Source organism: Trachemys scripta, chromosome 9 (genome assembly GCF_013100865.1).
Source record: "Trachemys scripta elegans isolate TJP31775 chromosome 9, CAS_Tse_1.0, whole genome shotgun sequence".
Taxonomy (NCBI): Eukaryota; Metazoa; Chordata; order Testudines; family Emydidae; genus Trachemys; species Trachemys scripta.
The window spans coordinates 11,734,192-11,748,252 of NC_048306.1; the positions used below are offsets into that span (position 1 = coordinate 11,734,192).

The following is a 14,061-nucleotide window of genomic DNA, read 5'->3' on the forward strand; positions in this document are numbered from 1 at the left end:
AAGAAAGGGTCTGCATAACTTTTCTAATCTTATATAGTGGAAGAATTAAGTGAGATAGAATTAATCCAAGATGCACCTAAGGCCATGTCTACACTAGCGAACTCGTGTAGCTGTTCTATGCAGATGGGAGAGAGCTCTCCCACCAACGCAGTGCTGTCCACACCCGTGCTTCTGTCAATGAAACTTATGTCACTAAGAGGGGTGTTTTTTCACACCCCTGAGTGACATAAGTTATACTGACAAAAGTGCAAGTGTAGACATAGCCTTAGTCTTGCATTTCTCCCTTTCTCCCTGTCCAAGATACAGGGCTCGTCTATATTAAAAACCTGATACTAGTATTACTGGATTAATTAAAAAAAAAAAAGGTGGGGGAAGTCAATTTAGTTGCAGCAGTGCAGATAACCAATGTAGATGTACTGGAACCAATTTTAAAAAATCGCTTATTCCTCCTTTAAACCACAATTTCTCTCTCACATCCTTGTCATACCTTATAATTTTTGTGTGTGTCTTGCTTTTTTCATCATATCAGACTCCACTTCCCAATACGGTGTGCTCCAGGGTTTGTCTCTTAGTACTATGGCTAGTCAAAGTTCCCATTTTCCAGTTCCACTCTCAGGGAGTATTCGCCTGCCAATTCTGACCTCAGATAAATCTACATAACTCCCTTTGAAGCCAATAGGGGATGGAGAAGTACTACATGTATAACGGAGGGCAGAATCCAGCGGCAGCTCCAGGTACCCGCGCTCCAAGCGTGTGCCTGGGCCGACGAGCCACGGGAGGACAGGGGTGTGTGGCCTGCCGGTCGCTGTGAGGATTCGGTGGCGGGTATGCCGAATCCGCGGGACTGGCGGACCTCCCGCAGGCATGCCGCCGAATCCACGGGACCGGCGACCTCCCATAGGCATGCCGCCGAATCCGCGGGACCGGCGGACTTCCCGCAGGCAAGCCGCCGAAGGCAGCCTGCCTGCCGTGCTTGGGGCGGCAAAAAAGCTAGAGCCACCCCTGGCAGAATCAATGCCACGCACCCACTCAAATCATATGAATTACAACAAGCAGTTATGTATATATCCCTGTGCTTTCCAATGGGGATTGCCTACATCATGGGAAAATGCACGTATAAACTGATTTTAAAAGTGCTTTCTTCGAAGAGTGGTCTATTGGAAAATGAAAGCAATGAAACCAGAGGAAAACAGATGAAGCCACTGGAACCCACTGCAAAAAAAAAAAAAGTTTAGTGTTGCAGGCCCAGAATGGCTGCAATACTGGATGCCTTGCATACTTTAAGGCAAGCTAGACCTAAAATTTTGTTGTAAAAATCCTTGGATTATGCAGCACTCTGGTGGAAATTCTTGAAGTTCTGCAACAGCTTCAGATACATTTAAAAAACAGATTGTTTTATTCAATTATACATCAAAATGAAATAAATACAGAAGCCTTGGTATTATTTGTTATTTCTTTTACTTAAGCTGTCCTCATTTTCAATATCCCACAGACTGTAATCTAATTTTCAGAGTTAACCTCACACAAATAAATTTGAGCAGTTTACACCTGTTAGAGCTATTGTTTCAGGCTCTCTGCATAGTCAGGCAAACATCACTCTGCTGGTTTACACTCAACTGTCCTTTCTGTGGTTTTCTTTGAATCTACAATGGGTAGAAACATTTATAAAAAGAAAATAAGAGCTAAGATTCTGGAATACAATTCTCTGACAAGGTGTGAATTCCAGGGTTAGGGAATGCACAAGGCTTTGGTAACATTCCACCTCTGCAATGGCTGTATTCCAGTGGTGGATGAGTGATCCCTTTAGTCTGAAAATATTTTACAAAGCCCTGTTCTTGAGAATGAGAGGCATAACACAATGTTATGATGTTTATCAACAGGACCTTAGTTTCTTAGCATTTTTAATCTTACAGTTAGCCGCACTTCATGAAACAAAGGAGTGAATGGATTCTTTGCAAAGAATGGAATTTACCCATTTTTGCCAGTATATATATTATACTCTTTTTTTGTGCTGTCTTTTGATACATTTCAAATAGCACAGATATAAAATAAAATAGTATATACTTTAAAGACCATCGAGTCTACATAATTTTGAATCTGCTTTTAAGATTTAAGACAGCAAGCATCAAGGGCTAACAACAATGTTAAGTATACACTGCTATGCAGTGAGGCAAAGCAGGCAGAGCCGTTGCTGGGTTTTACTACATGTAATGGGAGCACTGAGAAACAAAAGGAAGAGGGCTGAGTGACTAGAACAAATAATAAAATATGGTAACTCTGTACAAGTGCCTGTGTCATTTCTATTATAAAAACATAATTACCTTACAAATTTGATCTTGAAATGCTGGTTTCCTTAAAATTAAGCTTCTACCTGAGGTATATCTACTTTAAAATATCTGCTGGCATAGTCAGCATGGCTCAGTTTGGAATAGCAAGTACAGGTGCCAGACTCTCTTATTAGACCCTGGAGCCTATACCATATCATACATTTAAATACAAAATACAGTACATAAAGATATAAAGGACAAATGTTTTACCGTACTAACTTTCACGTACCAGGACATTTACATTAATATTCTTCTACTAATAAAATGTAAGACACACCAAAACTTTACTGGATATCTATGCAGAAGCACAGAATGACATTCTAAGTGAACAGACAACATTCAAACTTTGGCTCTGTATCCAATAATGCTTCTAGAAAATCTAACACAAATAATGCAGAGAAGTGCCTTGTTTTTCAATTAATTCAGTGTTATGGAGCAGAACTGAAAGCACTTAAAACTGAAGGATTCCATTCACAGGACATTCTGTGGCTTCCATTCATAATTTGCCACTGGCTGGCCAAACTTTTCCCCACCAACAGCCAATGCGTCTCTTAAACTGTCCAGAGGGACCCTTCTGTAAAGCAGAAGATAGTTCTCAATCTATTGAAATTAAGTCTTTTGGCTCTAGTGAAACTACAAACAAGGGAACAAGTGAGGTGGCAAGTTTCTGTGATGCAGCCATGTTTTCTCTAGGAACTGGGCTGAGACCACCATTTTATTTCACATGACCATCCTGACGAGCTGTCAGATAGCAGTGATTTTAGGTTCCTACCAGCTAGAGACACCGTCACATAAGTGACGTAAGGCCAAATTCTTCCCATGCATATATGCAGGCAACTCTCACTGACAGAGGGCAGAATTTGGCTGTACATTCTATTCCCCATCCAGTCTCTTTGCTTAATGATGGAACACGTACAAAACACCTGCCACTTGGGAGCCGCCTGCAGCACTCAATGCATTACACTAAAGCAATAGAGGTATAAAAAGAATTAGCACTCTGCCATATTTATAATACTCTGCTCCAGAGCCTTCAGATATAAAGGTAATGAACCTTCTTCTCACTTGCGTTGAATACCACTACAATTGCTCTGTCAAAACACATCATAACACTGGATAGGCTTGGCTCTATACGCTCTAGAAAGTGGCGAAATGCAGAGGGTGTATTGTAAGTTACTAAAGTTTTATTTCCCTCCCCTCCAACAATACATGGATAACGTCAATAAAACAAGCTATTAAATTACGCAAGGTTCACCACATCAGTCTCCATTATCTTATACATTTTGTTCAGGAAAACTTCCACTTTGTCTTCTTCTAAACGACAGATGTCCAGGATACAGATGACATGTTGTCTGTCTAGGTCAACTGCCGCTTTTACAATTTCATCTAGAAGCCAAACACAGATAGTTCGTGTGTGTGGGTGTGTGTAGCAAAACATATTTAACTAGCATTTTGTTTTACATGCAGTAAGCTGTACATGTTCACCTAGGATAAAAGACAGTTACCTTGTCCGTAACTGGTGTACTTCGAGATGCGTTGCTCATGCCCATTCCACAATAGGTGGGTGTACGCGCCACATGCATCGGTGCCGGAAGTTTTTTCCTCAGCAGTATCTGTAGGGGACCGGCTCTGGTGCCCTCTGGAGTGGCATCCGCATGGCGTGGTATAAGGGGCACCGCCGGCTCCCGCCACCCTCAGTTCCTTCTTGCCGGAAACTCCGACAGTGGGGAAGGACGGCGGGTTGTGGAATGGACATGAGCAACTTCTCGGAGAACACCAATTATGGAAAAGGTAACTCTCTTTTCTTCTTCGAGTGCTTGCTCATATCCGTTCCATAACCCGCCCTCCTTCCCCACTGTCGGAGTTTCCGGCAAGAAGGAACTGAGGGTGGGGGGAGCCGGCGGTGCCCCTTATACCATCCGTTATTAGATGACTCCAAAGCAGTACCCCGGAGGTAGGCAGGAGTTCATGGACATGTAGATTGCAACACAACTCTGCCATACCCAGCGTTGTCCCTGGCCTGCTGAGTGATGGCATAATGAGCTGTAAACAGAGGACCACATTGTGGCTCTACAGATATCCTGGATAGGGATGTGTGCCAGGAAAACCGCCAAAGACATCCCTTGATTGATGCCCCCGGTGCGGCGAGTGAAGAGGTCTCAGCTGAGCCTGCCCCTCTAGTCCTGAGGTGTGACGGCTTTGGATGGGCGAGCAATGGTGGGACATCCCTCTTGATGGGGAATGGTGCCGCTGAGGCGGACACACACGCATAGGTCCCAATGTGGATTTTCCCCGAGACTGGGGTACCGCAGGAGCTGGTGTGGGCAGCAACAGGAGGGTCAGGATCTCCTGAGCTGCTTGAAGGGCTTTTGGCGTTGATGGCACCTGAAACTGGCCTGGGCCCGCACCGCTATCTGGAGTTGCAGGCAAAGTATGGGATGGGCTGCACCGCTCAACCTGAGCTGGGCCCCGAGTTCCCAATGGGGGCGTTGAGCTGCCCGGCACAGGTCGTGGCTCACCACCAGCCCTCTCCTTTCCCTTACAGGAGGTAGGAGATTTCCCTGCAGTCTTTTTCGGCTTCTTCACCAGAGCCGTGGAGGGGGACCTGTGCTGGCTTGTGGACGGAGCTGGTTGAGCACTGCGCACGGAGGCCGTGGTGCTTGGTGTTGAGTCGGACAATGCTCCGGTGCCGAAGTGAGTGCCATCAGGTGCACTTCCATACGGATATCGCGCTCCTTCTTCGTCCTAAGTTTGAAGGACTTGCAGATAAGGCACTTGTCACTTATGTGCTGGTATGTGGATCACTGATGGCCATAGGCCGTTTGCAGCGATCACAGGGCTTAAAACCTGGGGACCGGGGCATGCCGTCCCATTTGGGACTAACAAAGAGTTGAGAACTACTACTAAGGGTAACTAAGAACTACTAACTATGTACAACTATATTACAGGTTTTCAAAGTTCGCTAGAACTGAGAACGAAACAATGCTAGCTGAAGTAGCAGAAGTTCCAGCACCGTAACTGGCGGAAAGAAGGAACTGAGGGTGGGGGGAGCCGGCAGCGCCCCTTATACCGCACCACGTGGGCGCCACTCCAGAGGGTGCCAGAGCCGGTCCCCTATGGATAATGCTGAGGGAAAAACTTCCGGCACTGGTGCATGTGGCACGCACACACACCTAATATGGAATGGATATAAGTAAGCACTCGAAGAAGAACTAGGACAATTACATGCTAGTCCACGTAAAGAAAAATTTACTATTCAAACAGTTTGGTATGGGGCATGCAAAAAGATGGACTTAATTAAAATCAAGTGTTTCTATTTCTGATGGATAATTTTCAGCATTTACATAGCACTTTACACATTTGAAGTGTGGTACAAACATTAAATCCCTCTAACATATTTTTTGTGGGCAGCCAGTACATGGAACTATAATTTAAAAGACAATTAACAGCATACAAAAACTTCAGCTTTTACTTGTTGCGAGTTGCACTAGCTGAGTGCTGGCTCCTTGAAATGCCATCAGTGAAATAGGAATGAATGATTGAAAGCTGTAGTGTTCCATTTATGGACCAGATTCTCGGCCAAATATTAAAAAACCCTGGCCTCTCCGACGGTACAATTTTGTACAAGCAAATAACTGTGGGAGCAATATAGGTAATCCAGTAGTGACTCAATGTGTGCATAGCAGGTACTTAGATATCTAACTTCGTAGAATCCTTATTTACACCTGCTAACTTATGGGTGCAAAAAGGTAGGCCCAGTGAAGACTGGCCTGAAAGAAAGGCTACTTACTTGTCTACAATATCTAGTAAAGGTGTTAATTGAAAATAAACATGTATCGTATGAGAAGGGGTGCCTGATGCCTGACTTACAAGAAGGGTCCTGTATACAATATTAATGCTTACATTCAGAGAGAAAAAGAAAACGATAAATGAGTAATACCAATAGTAGCAATTCTTACTTGAAAGTGGAAATGTGTCATAAAGCTTTTCATTGCTAGCGGTGTCCTGCTGACACACAGAGATGCAACTCATACAGGATAATAACGTATCATTCTGAATATCCTCTATTCGAAATAAATGAGGATCTTCAGGACAAAATATAGGTGGGAAGGCAACATCTATAGCCACATCATGGTTTATCCCTGTTAAGAGAGAGAATTACCTTAGCAAAATACTTCACCTTCGGTTTGTAATAGTTTCATGCACACTGTTCATTTCTCTTCAATAATTCTTTTACCAATTACTGCATTTAAACCCAGCTATTCCAGTCTGAACATATGCAAGCTGTCATAAGATATTCACCCATACCCCTCGTTCCTATTATGTGCTAAACAATCTCAAATAAACTAAGTTTTAGCAGAAAAATATGTACACTTACACATGCATACTATTACATATATTTGAATGGACATCATGCAATAACCATATTTTTATGAATAAGGGATTTTATAATATTTGTAGTTTCAGTATATGAAACCAATTTTTAAAGAGATTTCTTTCTCTGTCCCCATGGTGTCACTACAGGACAGAGAGTTAAGGTTGCTTGGGTGCCTTAACTGAACATATCCTGTCCATAATGTGTTTGGATTTCTTTTAAATTTAACCTTACCTGAATTTCCTAGGTTTTGAATGCTTGTACACCTCTACCCCGATATAATGCTGTCCTCTGGAGCCAAAAAAATCTTACCATGTTATAGGTGAAACAGCGTTATATCGAACTTGCTTTGATCCACCGGAGTGCGCAGCCCTGCCCCCCCGGAGCGCTGCATTACCGCGTTATATCAGAATTCGTGTTATACTGGGTCGCGTTATATCGAGGTAGAGGTGTAGTTACCCCAAAACCTATTATTATTTTTTGCACTCTTAAGTTACTAATACATACTCAGTCTGAACCCCAGCTTAGTAGTTTTCACCTCAAAATTTCCTTGTTTAATTATTATAAATGTAATACATGACCATGGAATAAATGCAAAGACAACTAACATCATGATACTATTAATGAACTGAAGCTATGGATGAAATTTAAATATTTAATTGTAAACGATTCAAGACCAATTCACTAGTATACATTGGCTGCTTTGTGCTACTTTGAAGCAGCACAAAGTAGCTTAATTTACTAGCATGCAGCCATGATTAAGAGTAATGTCAGTTGGACAGGGTGGATAAAAATCAATGATTTAAAAATAAAAAAATCGGATTTAAATCAGGTTTTTTTGATAAAATGATTTTTGAGGAAAAAACCTATCTAAAGGTTTCAGAGTAGCAGCCGTGTTAGTCTGTATCTGCAAAAAGAAGAACAGGAGTACTTGTGGCACCTTAGAGACTAACAAATTTATTAGAGCATAAGCTTTCGTGGACTACAGCCCACTTCTTCGGATGCATATGCATATTAGAGCTTATGCTCTAATAAATTTGTTAGTCTCTAAGGTGCCACAAGTACTCCTGTTCTTCTTTTAACCTATCTAAAGATAGTTTTAATTATGATACATTATAGCTCAAAGATATCTCTTGGAATAGGGATTATAAATTCTAATTCTATAGTATGAGACAATATATTCATGTAATGTTTAAGACAAGTTTTGTAAATGAGTTCCAATAGTTCATGGATTAGGGACCCAATTTTATGGGGTTCCAGGGGCTTCTGTATAGATTATTTAGGTTAATCTTTCTATCTACCCAATGGGACTCAGTGCTCAGTCTAGAAGATACCATCAGAGATGCTTAGTTTTGCAGTTCTCAAACTGTGGATTTGTGTCTCCAGAGGTAACATGCTTGTTAACAGCAAAAATGTTTTAAACAAACAAACAAATATACAGAGGTGAGAAATAACAGACGTCAATCCTATTATCCCTCTGCAAATTTGTATACACAGAGTCAATCCCTTAGTTCTCTCTAAAAGTGCAAAGTTTCAAAAAGTTCAACGAACAGAAGATTGTTGGGGGCGGAATAGATCTGGACAAGGAGAAGTCATCTGAAGATAAATGTGAGAAGGGAGGGACAGGCAGTAGAAACAAAAGTGAAACGGTTTTTGCAGCATATTCCAGAAGTCTTGAGGTCTTTCTGAGTATAGCCTTCATTGGTTTGAGATCTACCATACCATTCTCTCACTAGAAGGGAAAACCTATAATGGCAGCAGACCATAAAAGAGACCCAGTTTGGGAATATTTTAAAGAAGTTCCTCTACCTGTGGGTAAGACAGGCATGCGTGCAAAATGCAAACAGTGCAACAAAGAAATTAAAGGCCTGGTTGCCCGAATGAAACACCATCATGACAAGTGTTCCTTCTCAGGAGGAAGCTGCGTTGAACATGATGAAAGGAACATGTCTGAACATGCAGGATCTTCAGGTTGGTAAACTTTTTCATTTCATACTTCTTACTTAAGGACCGCCTGTCTTCCTTTTGGATTATTCTTGAATTCTCATGTTTGAGCAAAAAATATAGTTGTTACTCTATGGTACTATCATTTTAGATGCAGTTGTGATAAAAAATAAATAGCTGAAATTGGCAGATCTTCCTTTCACAATTTCACCTTTAAAGTAGTACTGAGTGTCAGTGAATGGAATGAGTAATACTAAATAAGCAGTATGGTAATAATAATTAAATAACCACATTGATTTATTTTGTTTAGGAGAATCCATCCTCAACATACGGGATTCTGAAGACTATCCACCTTCAAGATCACCATCATTTTCTATAGTTTCAGAGTTATCTGCCAATGTTTCAGTCTCATCATGTATATCACATAGCCACAGTATATCACCTCTAGCAAAAAGAAAAAAAACCTCCATCATCCAGAAACAACCATAGCTAAGTTTATGATAAGAACCAGCAGATTACCAAAAGAGGCACACCTCTACCTCGATATAACACTACCCAATATAACACGAATTCGGATATAACGCAGTAAAGCAGTGCTCCTGGGGGGCAGGGCTGCGCACTCCGGTGGATCAAAGCAAGTTCAATATAACACGGTTTCACCTATAACACGGTAAGATTTTTTGGCTCCCAAGGACAGCGTTATATCGAGGTAGAGGTGTAATTGATGAAAAACTTGCCCAGTTTGTTTATGTAACAAACACTCTTTTCCGTATGAATCAGAACCCACACTTCATTAACATGGTTCAGTCATTAAGACCAGGGTACAGTCCACCCAACAGAGCAGATGTCGCAGGCAAATTGCTGGATAAAGTGTATGAAGGAGAAATTGAGCAGTGTGCAAAAGGTCTAGAGGGTAAAATTGCTAACCTGAGTCTTGATGGGTGGAGCAATGTCCACAATGATCCTGTTGTATGTGATTCTGTGACAACAGAAGATGGGAATGTCTTCCTTACAGAAACAACTGATACATCAGGAAATGCGCACACAGCAGAATACTTACAAGAAGTAGCAGTAAAAGCTATAACAAACCGTGAAAAAAAATTCAAATGTCTAGCATGCAGCTTGATCACAGACAATGCTGCAAATGTATCCAAGATGAGAAGAAATTATTTAGAAGAGAGTCCCAAGCTAATAACATACAGTTGCAGTGCTCATTTGATTCACCTCCTAGCCAAAGACTTCAGTGTTCCAGAAATAAAGGCTAGTGTTGAAATTGCAAAATACTTCCGTAACAACCACTTTGCAATAGCTGCTCTGAAAAAAGTGGGAGGAACCAAGCTAACTCTCCCACAAGACGTGCGATGGAACTCAGTAGCGGACTGTTTTGAGCATTATATCAAGAACTGGCCTAATCTGATGACAGTTTATGAACAACATCGTGAAAAAAAAATAGATGGCAAAGTTCTCAACATTGGGCTTAAGAGAAATGTTGAACACATGCTGAGTACCCTGAAGCCTATTTCTGTAGCCTTGAACAAAATGCAGGGAAATAGCTGTTTTATTGCTGACTCTGTTGAAATTCGGAAGAAACTGAGTGAGATCTTAAAAAATGAAATATGCAATGACAGAGTTAAATTACGAGCATTAAAAAAATGAATGGGACAAGCCCTATCTCCAGCTCATTTTCTTGCAAATCTTCTCAATATTCAGTACCAGGGTCAAACCTTCACTACTGAAGAAAAGGAGTCGGCTATGACATGCACAGCCAGCAATCATCCCTCTATAATACCAACTATAATAAACTTCAGAGCTAAGGGTGAACCATTCAAGAAATATACGTTTGCTGATGATGTTTTAAAAAAGTCAAACCAGTGAACTGGTGGAAGTCATTTAAGCACTTGGATTCAGAGACTGTTGAAGTGATAATCTCACTTTGAACAGTAGTAGCTTCTGCCGGTGTAGAAAGAGTATTTTCTTCCTTTGGACTAGTTCATTTCAAATTGAGAAACTGTTTGAGACCTGAAAAAGCAGGAAAGCTTGTTTTTCTTTTCCAGATTATAAACAGGAAAATGCAGGTGAATACAACTGAGTTAGCTGCAGAAGCCAATATTTTAAGTTTCTGGTGTTGACCTGGCTGACAAAGTCAATTTAATTTTTGTGGGTTTTTTTAATATTACATTTTAACTATTTTTGTTAAAAACAATTTTAACAAAACCAAACCTGATTTTAAAAAATGTGAATGTTCAACTAAATTCAAAAATTCATATGCTTGTTTTGTTAAAATATTATATGTTTGCTGTTGAAGAAAAAAATCCAGAATACATAATGTTGTTGTTTTAGTTAAATAAATCAATTTAAATGTCTGTCTAGTGATGTTCTCCTCCTAATACAGCATGGCAAGAAAATCCTCCAAATATTAATGATTAACCTGTTGAATTGGAGATAGTTCATCTCCCAATGACGTCATAAATATCTGCTTCAATTACCTTTGGCAAATGAAATAACTAAACAATCTTTCATTTTCTGATATAGCTGTAAAACTAATCTGAAAAATTTTCAAAATAAATCACTTTAAAAATGTATAGCATGTACCTTCTAAAAATGAAACCAACGTCTGTCTCTGAGTTGTGAAGAGTATGTATTAAGGTTATAACAACCAACAAGAATGCACTTTTATGTAGAAATCCATGATTAAATCAAATCTTCCTGACTAGTGATTTAAATCAAATCCACCCTGAGTTGGAACCAATCCAGTTATAGATGAGGTCAAAGTAGTACTCTTGAAACGTACGTACAGTTCCCTTTACACCACTGACTCATTTCAACAAACAGATCTCCAGCATATAAAATAGCTGGAGAAAAAGGGTGGAGATTGGTTATTGCTGCTAGAAAGCAACTTTCAAATTCACAATTTAAGCTAAAAAGGCGGGGGGGGGGGGGGGGGGAAAATTTTTCACAAAAAATTAATGCTGTTTTTTAAATTGCTATATTGAATAGTTTAAAGAGAGTTTGTTCTTGTTCTATTTAAAAAAAAGTAAAGAAACATCCAAAACCAAATTTTAACTTAATTTATTAAGTTAAATTAATTAATAAATTTAATTAGTTAATAAATTATTAACTTAAATTAATTTTAAAATAGGTCTTAACTCAAATTACAAGGAAATTTGTAAATCATCAGAAAATTAATGCTGTCTTTAAAATGTGCTGTAAGTCTGGAGACTCCCTGGCTTTCAGTGCAAAACTCAGCTCAGACTTAACTATGAAGTTTGGAGTGGGGTCTCCTTAATATTCTCCTTTAAAAAAATTCAGTTTGTACCTTTAACAAGATTGTATATAAAAAGAAACTCATTCATTTCCTAACTTAGCAACTGAGCATATTGCCCAAATTATACTAAAGTAGCCATTCAACTTCACAGAAAGTTAAACAGTTCTTTGTTCAACATTGAGAATGCTAACAAACCTTACATTGCTAGGATTTCTCTCTGAAAAAAGAAAAAAAGAAAAAAAAAAAATCGAACTACTAATTGTCACTTACCCAGTATAGTCACTTCATAGTGCCCAGGGCCACTGGCACTTTTAAATTCATGAATTTCTTTATTTGTTCTGTATTCTTTTGGCTTGTACACAGCTGGATGTAGATTGTATTGCTGTATAAGGAATTCTTTGTGCATATAATCAAATTTACGTGGGATGCTCTCTGGGAAAACAGTGCAGTAATGCAAGTGATCTATTAAGTTGTCTTTCACCATTGTCCACAGATCACTTTGCCAGGAATCATGAGAAGTTCTTCCCATCTCTTCTATTTCGGGTGCGTCACTCACTCCTTCTTTGTCTGCTGTTACAAATACATTAAACATTTAGTTGATCAATATGCACTGACAAAACCATACCACTTCCCCAATGTATTAGGAAAAGCAAAAATTTAATGAATAGATTAATACTTAAGTCAAATGTGAAAATATAGATGGAAAAATCAAAACAAAGAATGCATAAAACATTAAGCTAAGGCTGGACTGTTAGTAAATAGGTTATTTCCAGCTAGAGTTTGAAGACCGGGTTCATAAAAATAGTTATTAGTTGGAAGGTGCCATTCATTGCTTGCTTTTGGGTGGATAAGGATCAGTCACCTCCCCAGTCACTTTGTTTCACCAACACTTGGGAAGTATAAAAATGAAACAGGTACTTTATGATGCTATGCTTTACCATCTTCTGTACAATGTGTATTCATGCAATGAAGACTGTGGGCTGTTACCTTATAACAGTGGTTCTCAAACTTTTGTACTGGTGACCTCTTTCACATAGCAAGCCTTTGACTGCGACCCCCCTAATAAATTAAAAACACTTTTTTATATATTTAACACCATTATAAATGCTGGAGGCAAATCGGGGTTTGGGGGTGGAGGCTGACAGCTCGTGACCCCCAAGGTAATAACCTTAAGACCCTATGAAGGGTCCCAACCCCCAGTTTGAGAACCCCTGCCTTATAATGTATATTGTGCAGAGTCTCAGTCATATAGCTAACTGTAGTCCCTATATCTACCATTATATGTGAACTAAGAACTGAAAAAATTTCAAATAAACCATTTTCCCCAATTTTGTAGGCAAGTCCCCATTCTGTGACCTTACCACAAGGCCCATTCTGAAATGTACCCAACCTATTTTTTTTCCCAGTTATCCCCATTTTATCTTGCCTTCCCCACAAATAGTTTCTATCCTGATACTATACTATGAAAACTTTTATTGCTGTTTCCAATTTAGTCACATGAATTGTGTGTGCAAATTTCCTCACTGCTTCACACGGAGCATTGCAGTAGTTATTACAAAGGAGCTTTAGCTGTGCCAAAGAACTGAAGACACCAGGGTGTATATGGCTAACCTAGAAACGGCAACCCCCAAGTGGAAGAACATTAAACAAGCAGAGTACACGAGCATTACTTCATTGGATGAGACGCAAGGAATTATAGTGAAAAGTATGGAAAATTGGTGGGCCTAAGAAACTGCAATTGCATTTGAGTGCTGTCTGGAGAATCCTTGTGCAGAACATGGAGCAGGACTTATCTCACAAAACTGGAGTGTATAGTAAGTTCACAACCACCATCCTCCCCCATTCATAAACACTCTCTAAGTTTACTATATGGATGATTACGGTTGTTATGCTTTAGATAGGGGAAAATTACTATTAAATATAGATGAGTCAAATGAAACTGAAAACAATGACATCTCAAAAAACTAAAACAAAAAATGTAGCTGCTTGATTTTTACCTTTTACATTTATAAGCAGCACATTATATTATCACTGGGAAAGTGTACATTATTAGACATTCCATAACAATGCTGGCTGCTAGAACTCCATCTCTTTGGTAGTGCTGCCTTATATCAGTGGTACAGTATACAAAGTGTTAAATTTCATGCTATTGC

General features: G+C 39.7%; 1 protein-coding gene across 3 annotated transcripts in view; it reads right to left on the minus strand.

Annotated features, from left to right (window-relative positions):
- Nucleotides 1-1,444: 1,444 nt before the first annotated feature.
- RADX (RPA1 related single stranded DNA binding protein, X-linked) overlaps nucleotides 1,445-14,061 on the minus strand; it is a 35,082-nt gene continuing 22,465 nt past the window's right edge. The window contains exons 12-14 of one of the 3 annotated variants that reach the window (XM_034781115.1): nucleotides 12,179-12,475; nucleotides 6,284-6,466; nucleotides 1,445-3,710 (exon numbers count right to left, since the gene is read on the minus strand). In XM_034781115.1, the coding sequence (XP_034637006.1) occupies nucleotides 3,565-3,710; nucleotides 6,284-6,466; nucleotides 12,179-12,475 (626 nt within the window). In that variant the 3' untranslated portion in view covers nucleotides 1,445-3,564. Of the gene's footprint in view, nucleotides 3,711-6,283; nucleotides 6,467-8,974; nucleotides 9,086-12,178; nucleotides 12,479-14,061 lie in introns of those variants that run through there. The other 2 variants (XM_034781114.1, XM_034781117.1) reach the window with 2 other exon arrangements.